The sequence below is a fragment of the Dasypus novemcinctus genome, chromosome 4, assembly GCF_030445035.2.
Source record: "Dasypus novemcinctus isolate mDasNov1 chromosome 4, mDasNov1.1.hap2, whole genome shotgun sequence".
Classification (NCBI taxonomy): Eukaryota; Metazoa; Chordata; class Mammalia; order Cingulata; family Dasypodidae; genus Dasypus; species Dasypus novemcinctus.
In genome coordinates, this window is record NC_080676.1 from 159231588 (window position 1) to 159246395 (window position 14808).

The 14808-nt window shown below is 42.6% G+C and overlaps 1 protein-coding gene across 5 annotated transcripts in view; it reads right to left on the reverse strand.

Annotated features, from left to right (window-relative positions):
* ERG (ETS transcription factor ERG) overlaps positions 1-14808 on the reverse strand; it is a 195067-nt gene that overhangs the window by 27999 nt on the left and 152260 nt on the right. For all 5 annotated transcript variants that reach the window (XM_012526700.3, XM_004462322.5, XM_058296243.1 and 2 more), the window contains one exon: positions 6650-6801. In XM_012526700.3, coding sequence (XP_012382154.2) covers positions 6650-6801 — 152 coding nt within the window. The remainder of the gene's footprint in view (positions 1-6649; positions 6802-14808) is intronic.

Sequence of the window (14808 nt, forward strand, 5' to 3'; positions counted from 1 at the left end):
TTACATCTCCCTTACAAACATCTAATTGGATTGATTTCTTTTTCTTCATTCCTTTTATTGCCCTTTCTCTACTGGGTTGGCTGTTAACATTCTAGTTCTATTTCTTATTGGTAAATCTTGAAACAAAATCTAAATTCAATCAATAATTTTATCCTTTTCCCAAGCAAGGAATTTAGAAGGCTTCAATTCTGATTATCCATTCTGTCCAATATTTTAATTCCTCCATATTTGTCTACTCAATACTTGGTCATTTTTGAGATATCATTGTAATTTTATATCATTTCTCTTCTGATATCACTATATTAATCAATTTTATTGTTTCCGATTCCTTCTTATAGCTCACTGTCTTCTAAGGTTCCTTTTCTTTCTTTATTAAATTTTGGGGTATTTCTTAAAGTGAGGGTCAGTTAGCAATAAACTTTCTCCTTTTATTTGAAAGTATCTTTAGTTCAGCTTAAATTTAAATAAAAGATTAGAATGTACTTGATGTAAATAGTTTCGTATTGCCATGAATTTTACTTTATTCATCTAGAGGCATTACTCTAAGTGACCCATATGTTTCACCAGGTTGCCACATGGGTCTGCGGCATGTGCATGCACACACATACACACACATTGAGGTTCAGAGATCAGAAAATAGCTAGAAAATACTGTCAGTTTCTCTCAACCCACTCAAGACTTCTATGGTCCTCTGGGTTCTGTTTCTGCTATTAAGAAACTTGCTCTCCTTATAACTGTCATTCTTTAGGATAATCTGCTCTTTTTCTCTAGTTGGTTTTATTTATTTGTTTTTTGGTGTTCTCTAGTCTCTCTATAATATGATTAGGATGGACTTATTTTTATGATCTTATTTTTATTTTGTTGTGCCTCCCATGGAGATTGGAGTTGTTCTATTATGGAAAAGCCTGAGCTTTTATCTCTGAAAATATTTCTTCTCTTCTGTTTCTTTTTCATTATTTTCTAGAATTTCTATCACTCCTACATAGGTTATTAACATTTAGTCTTCCCTGACTTTTAGCCCTTTTGTATATTTTTTCTCTCTTTGTCTCTTTACTGCACTCTGTATAATATGCTCATATTACATTAATTCACCCTGGCTTTTTCAAACCAACTGTTTAACCTACCTACCATTTTTTATATCAATGATTTTTTTTGTATGTTTCTAGGAGTTTTCTTGAGTCTTCTTTAAAATTATCTATTATTTTCCATAAAGTCTTGCCCCTTTCTCTTTTGGGTCCTTTTGTCATGTCCTTAATCATTTTTTATATTTGTTTACTTTATACTCTCTATCCAATACTTCAGTTATCTCATTCCTGGAGGTTTAATCATGTTGCTGCTTGTTTCTGCTGAATCTTGGTCAAGGTAGATTGTTTCCTCCTGTGTAATCCTGGGTTGTGGACTCACCTTCAGTGGGTCCTTATCTGTGGGAATCCTGTGCAGCTCAGATCGCAGATGTGTCTCTCTGGGAAGATTTTGTATTCATTTCTGCCAAGTATCCAAGCTTATCACTAGCCCATGACCATTTTTTAACATTAATTTATCAGCTTAGGGGGTGCTGGAACACACAAAGTTGTGTTTGTGCATGTGTGGTGGGGAGGGAAGTGATGGACTCTGTCCCGACTGCCTGATTTTCAATGGCCCAAGACCTCATCTTCTGCCAGGGCCTGATCCAAATCTCTGGGTTTTAACACTGGTGCCCCCACCTCTGACCCTGCCAGATAGGACCACCAGTTGTCAACATCCGAATGTGTTCTTCTCAGTTCTCTTTTTTTCAGTTCCTAAGAGGAGTTCCTTGACTTTCTTCTCTGTTCAGGTCGTATTTGAAAGGATGTTAAATTTTATGCAGCATTTCTAGGTGTTTTGCAAAAGGAAAAACTTCAGGTTCTTTTATGTTCTCTATTTTACTAGAACCAGGAGTCCTCTCTGCATGCTTTTTTCCAATTTATTTAAAACTTTTTCACTTTTAATGCAGCTATCAACCTAGATCATGCTATGCTCTAAATCATTAATTTATTAATTAACCAATTGTCAAAAATATTTGTGCATATGTATTGTACAATACTCTGGGAAAAAAGTCAAAATCTGTTAAAAATTGTTCCTATCCTCAACTTACTTGAGAATCTATAATTCTATTGTGTATTTTATTTTAAAAATACATGACTAAATTATTTTTGTTGGGCTCTAAAGTATCTTTGACATTCTGACCCTCCAAAATATTTCTTTGGAAAGAGCTATTTTCAAATCTTCTTGAGCTGATTATGTAGTTTTTGGATTATGCAGACCTTTGCTTTTCTTGATTTTTATTTTTTACTATTGCCTCCCCTTGGTAATTCCATGACAACACTGCTTTCACTCATCATGCTTCAGAAATGGAATGACTAGTCACACTTAAAAGTTTTCCCATCCTAGATTTTCTTCCTCTGCCCCTTCCTTACTTGGTTTTGCCCACAGAATCTGGTCCTTGGTCCACCACCCTTCCTACTCAAGACATTTCTCTCTAAGTGCAGAATTAAAAGCTGGGCTGTCTTTTCAATATTAGCTTATTTTTTATCTAGGAACACTGAATCAAATAACTGATGGAGGCATCTCCTTTGCACTTCCTATTGATATCTTGGAGCCAAATAACACCTACCTTTTGCAATTGTGCAGGATTTTAAAGTTTGCATTAAAATATATACACATATACATACATACCTTTATGATTATATGAATCTCATTCCTATTTCTCTGTTGTTAAACACTTTAGCCTGTGCTCTTCATTCACTTTTTTTTTTTTAGGAGGTACCATGGATTGAACCCAGAACCTTGTACATGCAAAGCAGGAGCTCAACCACTGAGCTACAACCGCTCCCCCATTCACTTATTTTTTTTTTTCAGTTTTTTTTTTTATTGACTTTGTAATAATATTACATTAAAAATATATATGTGAGGTCCCATTCAACCCCACCCCCCCACCCCCCCTCTCCCCCCCCAACAACACTCGTTCCCATCATCATGACACATCCATTGGATTTGGTAAGTACATCTTTGGGCACCTCTGCACCTCATAGACAATGGTCCACATCATGGCCCATACTCTCCTCCATTCCATCCAGTGGGCCCTGTGAGGATCCACGATGTCCGGTGATCACCCCCGAGGCGCCATCTAGGGCAGCTCCACGTCCCAAATACGCCCCCACCTCTCATCTCTTCCTGCCCTTCCCCATACCCATCGTCCACCATGTCCACTTTTCCCAATCCAATGCCACCTCTTCTATGTCATTCACTTATTTTTAACATTGATTCTGCCTGGCTCCTTTGTGCATATTTAAGAGCTTTCTTATATCCATTCTGAAATAAGGAGGCAGCATAAACATATAAATGCTGGTTTGTATTTATTCACTTGGGGATATATATATATGAGTTTAAAGCTCTTGAGTAACTAAAGATGGTGAGTCTCAAAAGCAAGGTTGGCGAATCATTTTTCAAAGCTGAGATCCAAGCACAAGAACCCAGTTTGAACACAATGTCCTCTCTTCCTCTGTTGTTCTTCTCAGCTCACATGCCCATTTCCTGTCTGTATGTATTAGAACCATGTTTAGGTTGAGGACATGGAAATCTGAATGTGTCTTGATGGTGCAAATGCTTAGGAATAGTTAATGCTTTATCTGGCTGCTTTTATTCAGCTGTCTTCATGATTTGCATTTTTGGGTGTAAATCAGTGTATCCAACTAGGAGGAACTATATGAACGAACTGAAACCATGTCTGGAGAATCCTCTGTGTGTATGTGGAACAGGATTTCACTTTGAGCCCAAATGTGCCTGCGTGAGGAACCGAGCTCACGCTAGAGCTGAAGGCAGAGATACAGCAGCTGACAGAGCTGTCCTTGGGCTGGCAACCTCACAGCCGGCCCCATTGGGGAATTGTCTGGATTGTGCAATGAAGCCGTACATGTGTATGTGTTCATCTGTGTGTCTGTGTATGAGCACACGTACATGAAGCTTGACCAATAACTGAAAGACTCACAACTTGCAAAATCAGCCACAACTAGCTCTCTTACAAACACTACTAACTGAATAACTGTCTGTCTTGGCGTGAAGCAACCAAAGGAGGGACAGCTGAAAGAGGACTTTCCTCAGGAGAAGAAACCCTCCTCGACCCAGAAAACTTAACATAAGCCAATCTGCACAGCCACCCATCCATCCAACCAATATTTAAGGCACCTACTATAGGTAAGAAATGCTGGCTACTCCCACTTGACCGAGCTAATTCTTTGCCTCTTCTCCACGTAAACATTTACTTAGTTTTGACAACCTCAAGTTTGTTTGGTCCTCTTGAAAAGGACCAAATCATATTGATGGCATCACAGAAATATGGCTTTATCTGTTAAAAGACAGAGGTGATACTGAGCTTTGCCTTCTAGCTCTGAGAGTCTACGAGAAACTGAGACCAGAATCTTCAGTTATTTAGTTCTCTTTAGTTGTTAGAGAACTCAAAACTGTGTTTTGCCTCAGTTGAAGAAATTACATTCTTAAGGAAGAAGGCAAAGGATGGGATGAGCTTCCCTTGGGTTTCTATCTTGTTCATGTCCAGCCAGACTCTAGGGAAACAGTGTCCCTCCTTCCACCCCTTTCTCCAGACACACCCCTGTTCCCAAGGCTCTTCAGCAACCACACATCTGGATATTTGCTTTACCATTATTCTACCTCCCAGCAGGAACTGCCCCCATTCCAAGGCTCAGCACCCAGCAAGAGGGTCTTGGGGATCTTTGTGGCCAAACCAAATCTATGGTCTCTGTTTAAACTCGACTCCATTTCAATAAATGTTGAGAGTTTTCCCTGTCATCATACACATATGGGACTTTATTGCTGCTATCTCTTGTCAAGGCCTCCTCTAAAAGGTGCTTCAAGATCGGTGACCACCTCAGAACCTAGTCCCTTTCACAACTGACCACCTCAAATCTGCTTTACACAGTTTGCTCAAAGCCACACAGTAAGAACCTGGGGAGAAACCTCACCCACGGTTCCAGTGAGAGGATTTGTCAAATCCCCTCTACTCTGAGCTTTCCTGTCTGGAAGATGACAGAAGTCACCTGGACACGGTCGTGTGAGGCGTCTGGGGAGACGTTTGAACCTGTTTGCCTTAACACTTCACAGAAATGAATTTAGGTGACCCTGGCACACAGGAGGATCAGGTTTGTGCAAACTTTGTGCATACCTTTCATTGCTGTGCTAATGAAAAGGAACTGGGACAGTGCAGCTCGGGGGTGAGGCATCCTGTCGCCCATTCCTCCCCTCGGTTGAAACACACTGAGTGCCTACTGTGTGTCAGGCACCGAACTTGACACTGGAGATTTAGCAGTGATGACAGAGCCCCTGCCTTTGTGGGATTTACATTCTCTTCAGGGAGGAAGATAAGGAAACAAAGCATATAAATATGCAACATAATGACAGATGCTATTGAAGGTAATAAAGAAAAATGAAGTGGGGGTGTGTGTTGAGAATGACAGGGTGGAGGGTGGTCAGAAAGGGTCTCTCTGAGGAGTTAATGCTGGCATAGCACCCTGAATGGAGGACAGACACACAGAACTGTCTGGAATTCTGGGGTTCCGGGTTGAGAGGACAGCGAGTGGAAGTCGCTGAGGCAGAATGGCGGGACAGCCAGATGACTGGGCTGAGTGACAGGAGGGTTCCACAGAGCCACCGGAGGGAGCTAAGATTTATTCCAACGCTGACAGGAAGCGCAAAGGTGGCGGGCAGACCTGTGTGGACCTGACTCGGCCTCTCGTTAGCTGGAAAACATCGCGATGATACCTGCTTCCCAAGATTGTGTGAGCGGGTGTCTGTAAGTGGCTAACCAGAACACCCGATGCAGAGCAGGGCTCGTGTTGTGGTGACAGTTTTAGTTTTATGTGGCAGCACATTTCCTCTGAGGAGCTCGAAGTCAGTCTTCCTATTACCTCGAGGCTTTTGAGGGCATCAAATCATATTGATGGCACCACAGAAATACGACTTTATCTGTTCAAAGATAAAGAAGTTCCTGGAATTTTCCTCAGATTCAGAAGAGCTACTGCCTTGGTTTGAGTTTAGCATTACAGCTGTGGTAAAGAATTACTCTGGTTCTCAGAATCTATATTTCAAGCCAGTGATAGCTGGAATTTAAGACTTTAAGAATATGAAAGAACAATATATGGCTCCCAACTTTGAATTTTGCCAGATAAGAATTTTTTAAAAGCCTGCTATTTTATAAACAGGACTTCATAAAAGACAGGCTATTTCATACCAAATAATCTCAGAGCAAGGGCAATTCTACCCTATATTTCATAGATACAGAGATACAAGTATACTTGTATGCACGCATGAGTGTATATATGCACATGTGTGTGCATACGTGTATTTGCCCAGACAGCCCTCTCTACATACACACGCACATACATACACGTGGACTCATGCACACACATATGTGAGTATTTGCCCTTCTTTTTCTCTTTTCGCTGCCAATCAGTGAACATTTCACCACAGGTGGACAAACCTCCTCCGGCTTCCATTTACAGTCACCAAGATGTGAGCGAAGCCAGGTAAAAAGAGAAAAGTTACGTTGCGTTCCGTCCAAGCTTTAGGGCAGGCTGGGTCTGGGAACCGAGCAGAGCGACGCCCGCGCAGCCCTGACCTGCTGGGACGATGACTCTGCGCTCATTCGTGGTCATGTTCGGGGGTGGAATGTGCTTCTCCTCCATGTAGCTGCCGTAGCTCATCCCCAGCGCGTCTGGGCTGCTCACCATCTTCCCGCCTTTTGCCACACTGCACTCATCAGGGGAGTTCCTGCGGGAGAAGAAGGGAAGCCCCCGTTATCACGCAACTAGAAAGCCTGCCTCCGTGCTGTCCTCCATACAGACAACCAAGGAAGGGCAACGTGGAGACACTGAGGAAGAAGGAAGAGAGACAGAGGCAGTGTGAAAAGGCAAGTAGAGTTCCAACGGGCAGGTGGGAAGCAGAGCGGCCTCTCGGCTTCACCCAGCCAACGCCTTCTGAAATGGTCATTGCACAACTCCATCTGTGTCAATGATTGGAAACTGTTGCATGGAAAGTGAACCGCTGTTTGTTCTCCCTGGGTGACGGTACACAGGTGAATGCATGGATGCTGGCACATGGCACCGAAGGCACTGCGCAGCCCGGGTTTATCTGAGAAGGACGTCCCTCTCCAAAATCTCAGAATGGAATCCTTAGGTCGAATTTCAAATCCCTACAGCTAATCTTTATATAGGGAGGTTTGTGTACTTATAATGTCTCAAGCTCAGGGGCAGGCAGGGAAGGTACAGAAGGAAGAAGCCCTTGGAAACAGCACTGGAGAAGATTCTAGCAGCCCTGCAGGAACTGAGAAAGGGGATGAGAAATTTTCTACGTGGATGGGGAAAGGAATTCACATGCTGCCAACCCTCGGTAATGGCTCACCATGCTGCTGCTAGAAGACAGCCACAGTCAATTAGATAAAAACAAACCTTTCAGAAAAAATGAAAAAATTTTAAAGCCAGACTTGAAAGCTACAGGATATGGTGAAATCCTCCCTAATAAGGAAACTCCAAAGTCCAACTTAACCAGAAAAGAGAAAAATATGCCAAAGCCTTCTTAGATGTTAGGCCAGTAAGGGGCTTTGGTATTTTGGTTATGTCTTCCAAGGTATATTTCTGGAAATTGCCTCTTATACTCCTTCCACCCCAAGATTTTTTGATGTTCTTGCATATCTGCAAACCTCCCCTGCCTGGATTTTACATTGCCATCCCAAGGTTTAATTAAGGCTCTGAAGGATTGGGTCCCACCCCAAAGAGCCCTTGCTTATCTCCTCCATACCTCTTTAGTTAAAGCTTTGCAGTGAACCTGTAGATGCACAGAGCCACAGGCCTAGCATGGACTTGACCCTGAAACCTGAGAATGTTGAAGCCATCTGTAGCAGTTTGATATAGTTATGAATTCCAAAAATAGATACTGGATTATATTTGTAATCTGGTCTATTACTGGGCATGATTGAATTATGATTAGGGCTTTGAATGGGTCATGTCATTAGGGTGTTAAGTTCCCAGCCCTTGTCGGGTAGGGACTCAGAGGTAAAAGGTGTGGCAAAGGACAGATTTGGAGCTTTTGATGTGAGGGTTCTTAATGCTGGAGTTTTGATGTTGGAGTTTGATGCTGAAGTCTTAAGCTGGAGCTCTGGGGAAAGAGACAGAGCTATTTGCCTCAGAGTCTACAGCTGACCTTGTGGAGAGAGGCAAAGCCTAGAGAGCCTCACAGTCTACAGTTGATCTTGTGGAGAAAACAGAGGAGCTGATTCCAGAGGAACTCAGGAACCCTGGAACCCTCATAGATGTCTGCAGCCATCTGGCTTCAACACGTGAAAACAGACTTTGGTAAGGGAAGTAACTTATGCTTCATGGCCTGGTACTGGTAAGCTCCTGCCCCAAATAAATACCCTTTATAAAAACCAAGCAATTTCTGGTATTTTGCATCAGCACCCCTTTGGCTGACTAATACAACATCTGAGGCAGGAGGACACTCTCTGGGTGGTACAGGGTTGCAAGAGGGACAGAGAAGGTCCTGCCAGACCGAAACGTGTGGCAGAGTGTGGGCAGGAAGGGCAGGCCGAGGGCCCAGGGCTCTGGAAAGAATGAGTCCAGTGTCTGGGAACTTTGAAAATATAGATTTGTTCTCAGCACCATGTGCAAATGTCTGGAGCAGGCTAGGGCTAAGGTCCTGCCACTGTCCTAGAAATACCCAACCCTGCCTGGCTGCACCCTCACAGCTGTACTAACACAAAGGAAATTTTAAAATAATAGCCATCTGAGTTCCCATGGTACAAATCCCCTATATTTCCTACGCTGCCTACACATGTATTCTTTCCTCTTGATGCTATTTTTCCTGGCTTCAAACATTGATCTCTAAAAGGTCCATCCTAACATCAAAACACAGAAGGTCTTCATTTCAGACTTTGTTTCCTATTCTTCTGGAAAATTCCATCAGCTGAGTAGAGTGTGTACATTGTGGTAGATTTGTCTCAAGGAAAGACATTCCTAGGGGAGGAGAAGTTAGAGGGGTTTGGCTTGTTCAGGAAAGAGACCTTGGATAATAGCCAGGTGAAGAGTATAACTCAAGTACCAACTATAAATTCTAAGACAACCTTTGTTCAGATTCATTCATTCATTAAGATAATTTTTATTGAATGCTTGCTGTATACCAGGCATAAACTCTTCCTTCTCTAGCAAGGCAGTTAACCATCTAAAAGGTCAAGGTCAAAGAGATGTATAGGATTATAGGAACAGGGTCACTGGAGATTATGGATGGTTCAGAGCAATCCTTTCATTTGATTTTAAATATTAATGGTTTAATGTCCATGTCTGAGAATAATGGCTTCTTTTGGCATTAAAACAGATCCCCAATCAAATCCATCCAGATGATGAGCTATTAAATTGCATTTTGCCAAAACTTTCCAAAAACGTGTAAATACTTAAAGGGCAGGGGGCAGTGCCCAATAGGATTACTTTGTTTCCATCTGATAACCACAAAACATTACTTTTCTCATTAAGGTTTCCCATCTCAGCTTTCATCACAGAAAACCATCAAATTGAGACCACCAGATCTTATTTTAAAAATGTGCACCACTGGACAAGGAAAGAAAAATAATCTTTTTCCCCTGATATTTTGTTTTTATTTCAGAGGCATAGAGATACGGTAGAAAGCCATGATTTCGATAATTTCAAATAATTTTTGTAATAAATCTAAGGGAACTCCAACCCCAAAAAGAACAGAAGGTCCTCCCCATGGGACCATTACCATGGTGGACCCAAAGCAGATATTCAACAGACACTAGCTAAATGGGTGTTCTTTGTTTTAGTTTCACTTTTCAGGCATTTCTCCTTGTTCTCCTGAATAACAGCCAAAGGGTAGCACTCACACGTGTGGGCCACATTCTGAGAGCTTTAGAGTTACCAGTCCTTGCAACAACTCTCTGCAGTAGGCTCACGACCATCATCACCATTTTACAGCGGCAGGAGCCCAATGACACAACAGTTAAGGGGCTTGCTCACGGCCTCAGTGCCACGGAGGCACCTTGATTTGAACCTAGGTGAACTGCACATACAATGCATGCTCCTACCACGACAAGGTGGACTCCAAGAAAAGGTAAGGCACTTCTCTTTAGAAGGTAAACACACCTTAATTGCAGGAAGCCCTCAAGAACTCTCTGACCCACATGTCACTCTGGTTTAAAATGTGCATGCGTGATAGTTCCTGGGATGCCACCCTACCCGAGGAATGGCTCACTCCCTAGCACACAGTAGTGGTGAGACACTGCCAGGGCATGTATAAAAGACAAAAGAGTGAAACAGGAGAGATACCTGGAAAAGAAAGGAGTATTTCAGGGGCATCCATTTAGACACTACTTTATTTAAGGAAAAAACCGTATCACGACTCAGATAATAGAAAGGATTCATTCAAAAGTCCCACTGTAGGCGGCGGACTTGGCCCAGTGGACAGGGCGTCCATCTACCACATGGGAGGTCCGCGGTTCAAACCCCGGGCCTCCTTGACCCATGTGCAGCTGGCCCATGCGCAGTGCTGATGCACGCAAGGAGTGCCCTGCCACACAGGGGTGTCCCCCGCATAGGGGAGCCCCACGTGCAACAAGTGCGCCCCGTAAGGAGAGCCACCCAGCGCGAAATAAAGTGCAGCCTGCCCAGGAATGGCGCCGCCCACACAGAGACCTGACATAACAAGATGACAACAAAAAGAAGCACAGATTCCCGTGCCGCTGACAACAACAGAAGTGGACAAAGAAGACGCAGCAAATAGATACAGAGAACAGACAACGGGGGGGGGGGGGGGAGGGGGGAAGGGGAGAGAAATAAATAAATAAATCTTAAAAAAAAAAGTCCCATTTCAGAGCTGCCTCCAGGTGTGACAAGAAAGGACCTCTGTCTTCTACATGGCAGTTATACCTCCATCGTGCACTCGGAGGTGACAAGCCATGGGGGGAAACTTCTCACAGACAGCTTGGCATTCCATACCAGGCCTATGCCAAGCACTGCCTAGCACTTTTAGATAACATTGGAATCACATGCTTTCTGTTCCAACATGACAAGATTTGGAAGTTCAATGCACTGCTTTTAAGAATCATGAAGCAAAGAGCATCCATTTACATACTGTATTCTTAGTACTTGTAGATGCATTTTTCAGCAGTTCCTGGGAAAATTCTGAAGCTATTTCTTGGTTGCAATGGACCACCATTTGGTAAATATGAAGTGCCTGTTTGGTTGTTTGGGGCTTAACTTTCTTAATTGAGAATAAGCCTGGTTCGAGAGAATTCTCTTGAGGACCCATTACTTTAAAAACACAGCATAATTATTACATCCAAACCATATTCTTAAACCCACATTTTCAAGATTGGATTCTAATTGTGACCCACAAAACAGTGGTCTTGACAGTCCCGTAAAATATGTGGCATTCAGTGAGGGGGGCTAGGAGCTGCAAAACAGCTGCTTGCCTCTGCTCACAACGAGAAATTCCACACTGGTCTGGGATCGAGCCCCAAGGGGGATCCTGGCTCAACATGAAGACTTTTGAGAAGGAATTGGCTTCTTGGGGGTGCCAAGAAGCAAACTATGTCACTTTCCAACTCTCTAACAACGCCCTTGGGAACACACACTTAGAGTCTCTTTAGCAATCACACAAATTTCTATGGCATTTGGGGATAATTTTGTCACCTTGTGCAATGCAGAAATAGTGCAGCGAGACTCCTCAACACTTCATAATGACAAGAATGAGTTTGGGTGCCTTTCTCCTGATAATTGGAGACTTGTGCCCTATTAAATAGGTTTGCTGAGCCTCAAATACCTCGCCAGTCTGAAAAAGCATTTGGAGAATTAAGTTCAGGTGAGTTGGAAACATGAGCACTGACTTCAAAAATCCACTAGTATTTTGCATTAATGGGTACATCAAAGGATATCCAATAAATTGGAGATTTTGCTAGATTTAAAATGGAGGTGAAAATTCAGGCATGTTGCAAACCTAATTGGATTTCCATAGGGTTATAGAATCAGAGGGCTGGAAGAAACCCCATTCCCGAGCCTGCAGGCATGAGAGTCTGGGAGCTACCTGGACCAACAGGTGTTTATCTTTTATTTAATCACTTTTATTTTTATGTATTCATAAACTATACAATCCATCCAAAGTGGCATTTGGTATAATCACAGAGTTGTGCATTCATCACTTCAGTATGAGAGTGTTTTTATTATTCCAATAATAATAATAAAAGAAAAAGATAAAAAATAAAAAGCAGGTGTTTATCTTATGCTCACAGTTTTCTTGGAAGGCAACTTCATAATTTCCCTCTGCACCCTTATAGTTATACCTATATAAATATGTATGATTTTGAGTGTATTTTACTTCCCTGGTCTCCCTCAAAATATTTTAAGTTTGAGATGTATTATAAAAATATGCACAAGAAAATAAAAATTAAAAGTATGTACAAGACCAAATTATAATATAAATAATGGATGGACTTCAAATTAATGGAAAATAAGTGCAGAAAAGCAATTGATAAAGAGACAAAAAGAGTATATTGATTGAGCTGACCGTGGTCCTTTACAGTTCCTAGAAGTAGGACACTGATTTATCTCTGAGCTTCCTACTGGCCAAAGCAAAGGGGGAAGTATGTCTGGTTACAAGATTCAAAGTATCGATAAGATAGAAATAAGTCAGCTATTTAGTGAAAGCAAAGCTTTTCCTGGGCTGAGCCTTGAGAGAAGTTTCTCTCACAGCCTCTCATGAAGAGAATGCTGGATGACACACTAAGCATCCCATGATAGATCTAAGAACATTCTACACAGTGCCTGGAGGGGCTGGTTGCAAAGCAGGGTGCTCCAAGCACACAGCACCCAACTGCCTGCTGTAGAAATTGAGAAAAAGCATGTCTTCAGACCATCCTCCCTGCTTGCTTTTCCTTGGCCCTGCTGTTGGAAAGAATCAGCCAATCAATGCAGAAATAGCAAAAGTCAATGAATAATTAAAAAATAAAAACCCGTGAGAAATGAAGTGTTAAGTATTACCCCTGTTTCCATGATCTTCTAATTTCCAGATTTTAAATTCAAATTTGTCAGCATTAAATAAGGTGATACTAAAGCCTGTGAGAGCATCTAATATAATTATGGGTAAGCTTAATATACACCTTATAAATTTTTGCAGACTTCGTTTCATTTTTTTTATCCAGTAATTGACTGCATACTCATGGAAGGGATGGCTCCCAGTTCTTTTCATGTATTTACATTATAGTAAATGTGCAAGTAGAACATTTAAAATGGTACCTAGCATATGATAAATGCTCTGTATTAGCTGTTATTGTTAATTTACCCCCACAACTCCATGAGATAAATACTATTAAGCATCAGCAATTTTTAAAGGTGAAGCACAAAGAGGTCGAGTAACTTGCCCAAGGCAACATAATCAGTAGAAGAGGAGTTGGGATTAGAAGCCAGATTGTGATAGAATGAATAACGTACTCAGTGAAAGACATGTTCTTAGTTTTAATCTGAGGTCAGTTAAGGTGTGGACTCACTTGCGGATAGGATCTTCAAAGACCCCGTTTAGGTGCAGCCCACCTGAATCAGGGTGACCCTTGACAGTATTTCCAGGGGCCTGATAAAGACAGGGCCACCCGCGTCCTCTGGAATTCTGATTGGTGGACAGGACAGGCCTTCACGATGCACATCAGGCAGTTTAGCAGGTGCTAGTAACATGCTCCCAATTAATTACACCTGTGGAACTAAGCCACTAGATCAAATCTCCAGGCTACTTCAGCAAATGCCAGAGAATTCAAGCTGCCTGCCCTTTCCTTTTTTTATACCAGAGAAGAGCTGATATCTGGGTTTCCCAAAGATGTGCAGAACCTCTTGAATTATGGTTAGGAAGAGGCAAGAACCAGATACAGGAGCTGTGATGGGGAAGGCAAGGGACATTATGTTAATACCAAAGATGTACTGCAGTCACAACTGCAGCCAGTAAATGACAGCATCATCTTTGGAAATGGAGGGACTCCATGTCACACAGTTTCACAAGCCCACACGCATCAGCCAAGTGCCCCGTGACAAGAGACCTTCGGATTCCTGAATCTGAGGGGGTGCCGTTTGCTGCAGCCAGGAGCAGGTCGTGACTGCTGTGAAGCCTGAGAGGCCCCGGCCGCAGATGACAGGGCACAACATCACGCTGGCCTCTGCAGAGCTGTTGGTCCCTGCCCTGGACCTGCAGAGGGCTGTGCCACGCGACGAGGCACGTCAAGCGTGGGCCGCCAGCTACAGTGTGGAAAGTGCTGCAATCTTTAACATTTGCCGACCTATTCCAATGCTTTGGCTGCAGTTTGTCAATTTTAAGCAATTTGTCTTTTGAACTTAAAAGAGGGGGGTTCAGAAAGAAATCAGAAATCGGCGTAAACCAGAAGAGCCTCCACAAGGAGAGAGAGACATCCATGTGATGGGAGGCAGGGAGGCAAGCCAGCACCAGAACACAGCAGACTTCAGGGAGAAAGCAGGGCCTTGCTGAAGCCGTGATTATGGACTTCTAGCCTCCCAAATCATGAGCCAATAAATTGTTATTTAAGTCAACCACTGTGTGCTATTTGTCATAGCAGCCCTGGCAAAGTAAGACACAGTACCTGACTAAGTATACGACCTCACTTGGTAAGTCCACATAAGTTGTCTCTTTCACAAACATAAAACATAATTGAATCAACCCTCAAAAGACTCAATTCCCTCACTGATGGGTCTTTTCAAAAGAATGTCTTAGAGGGGG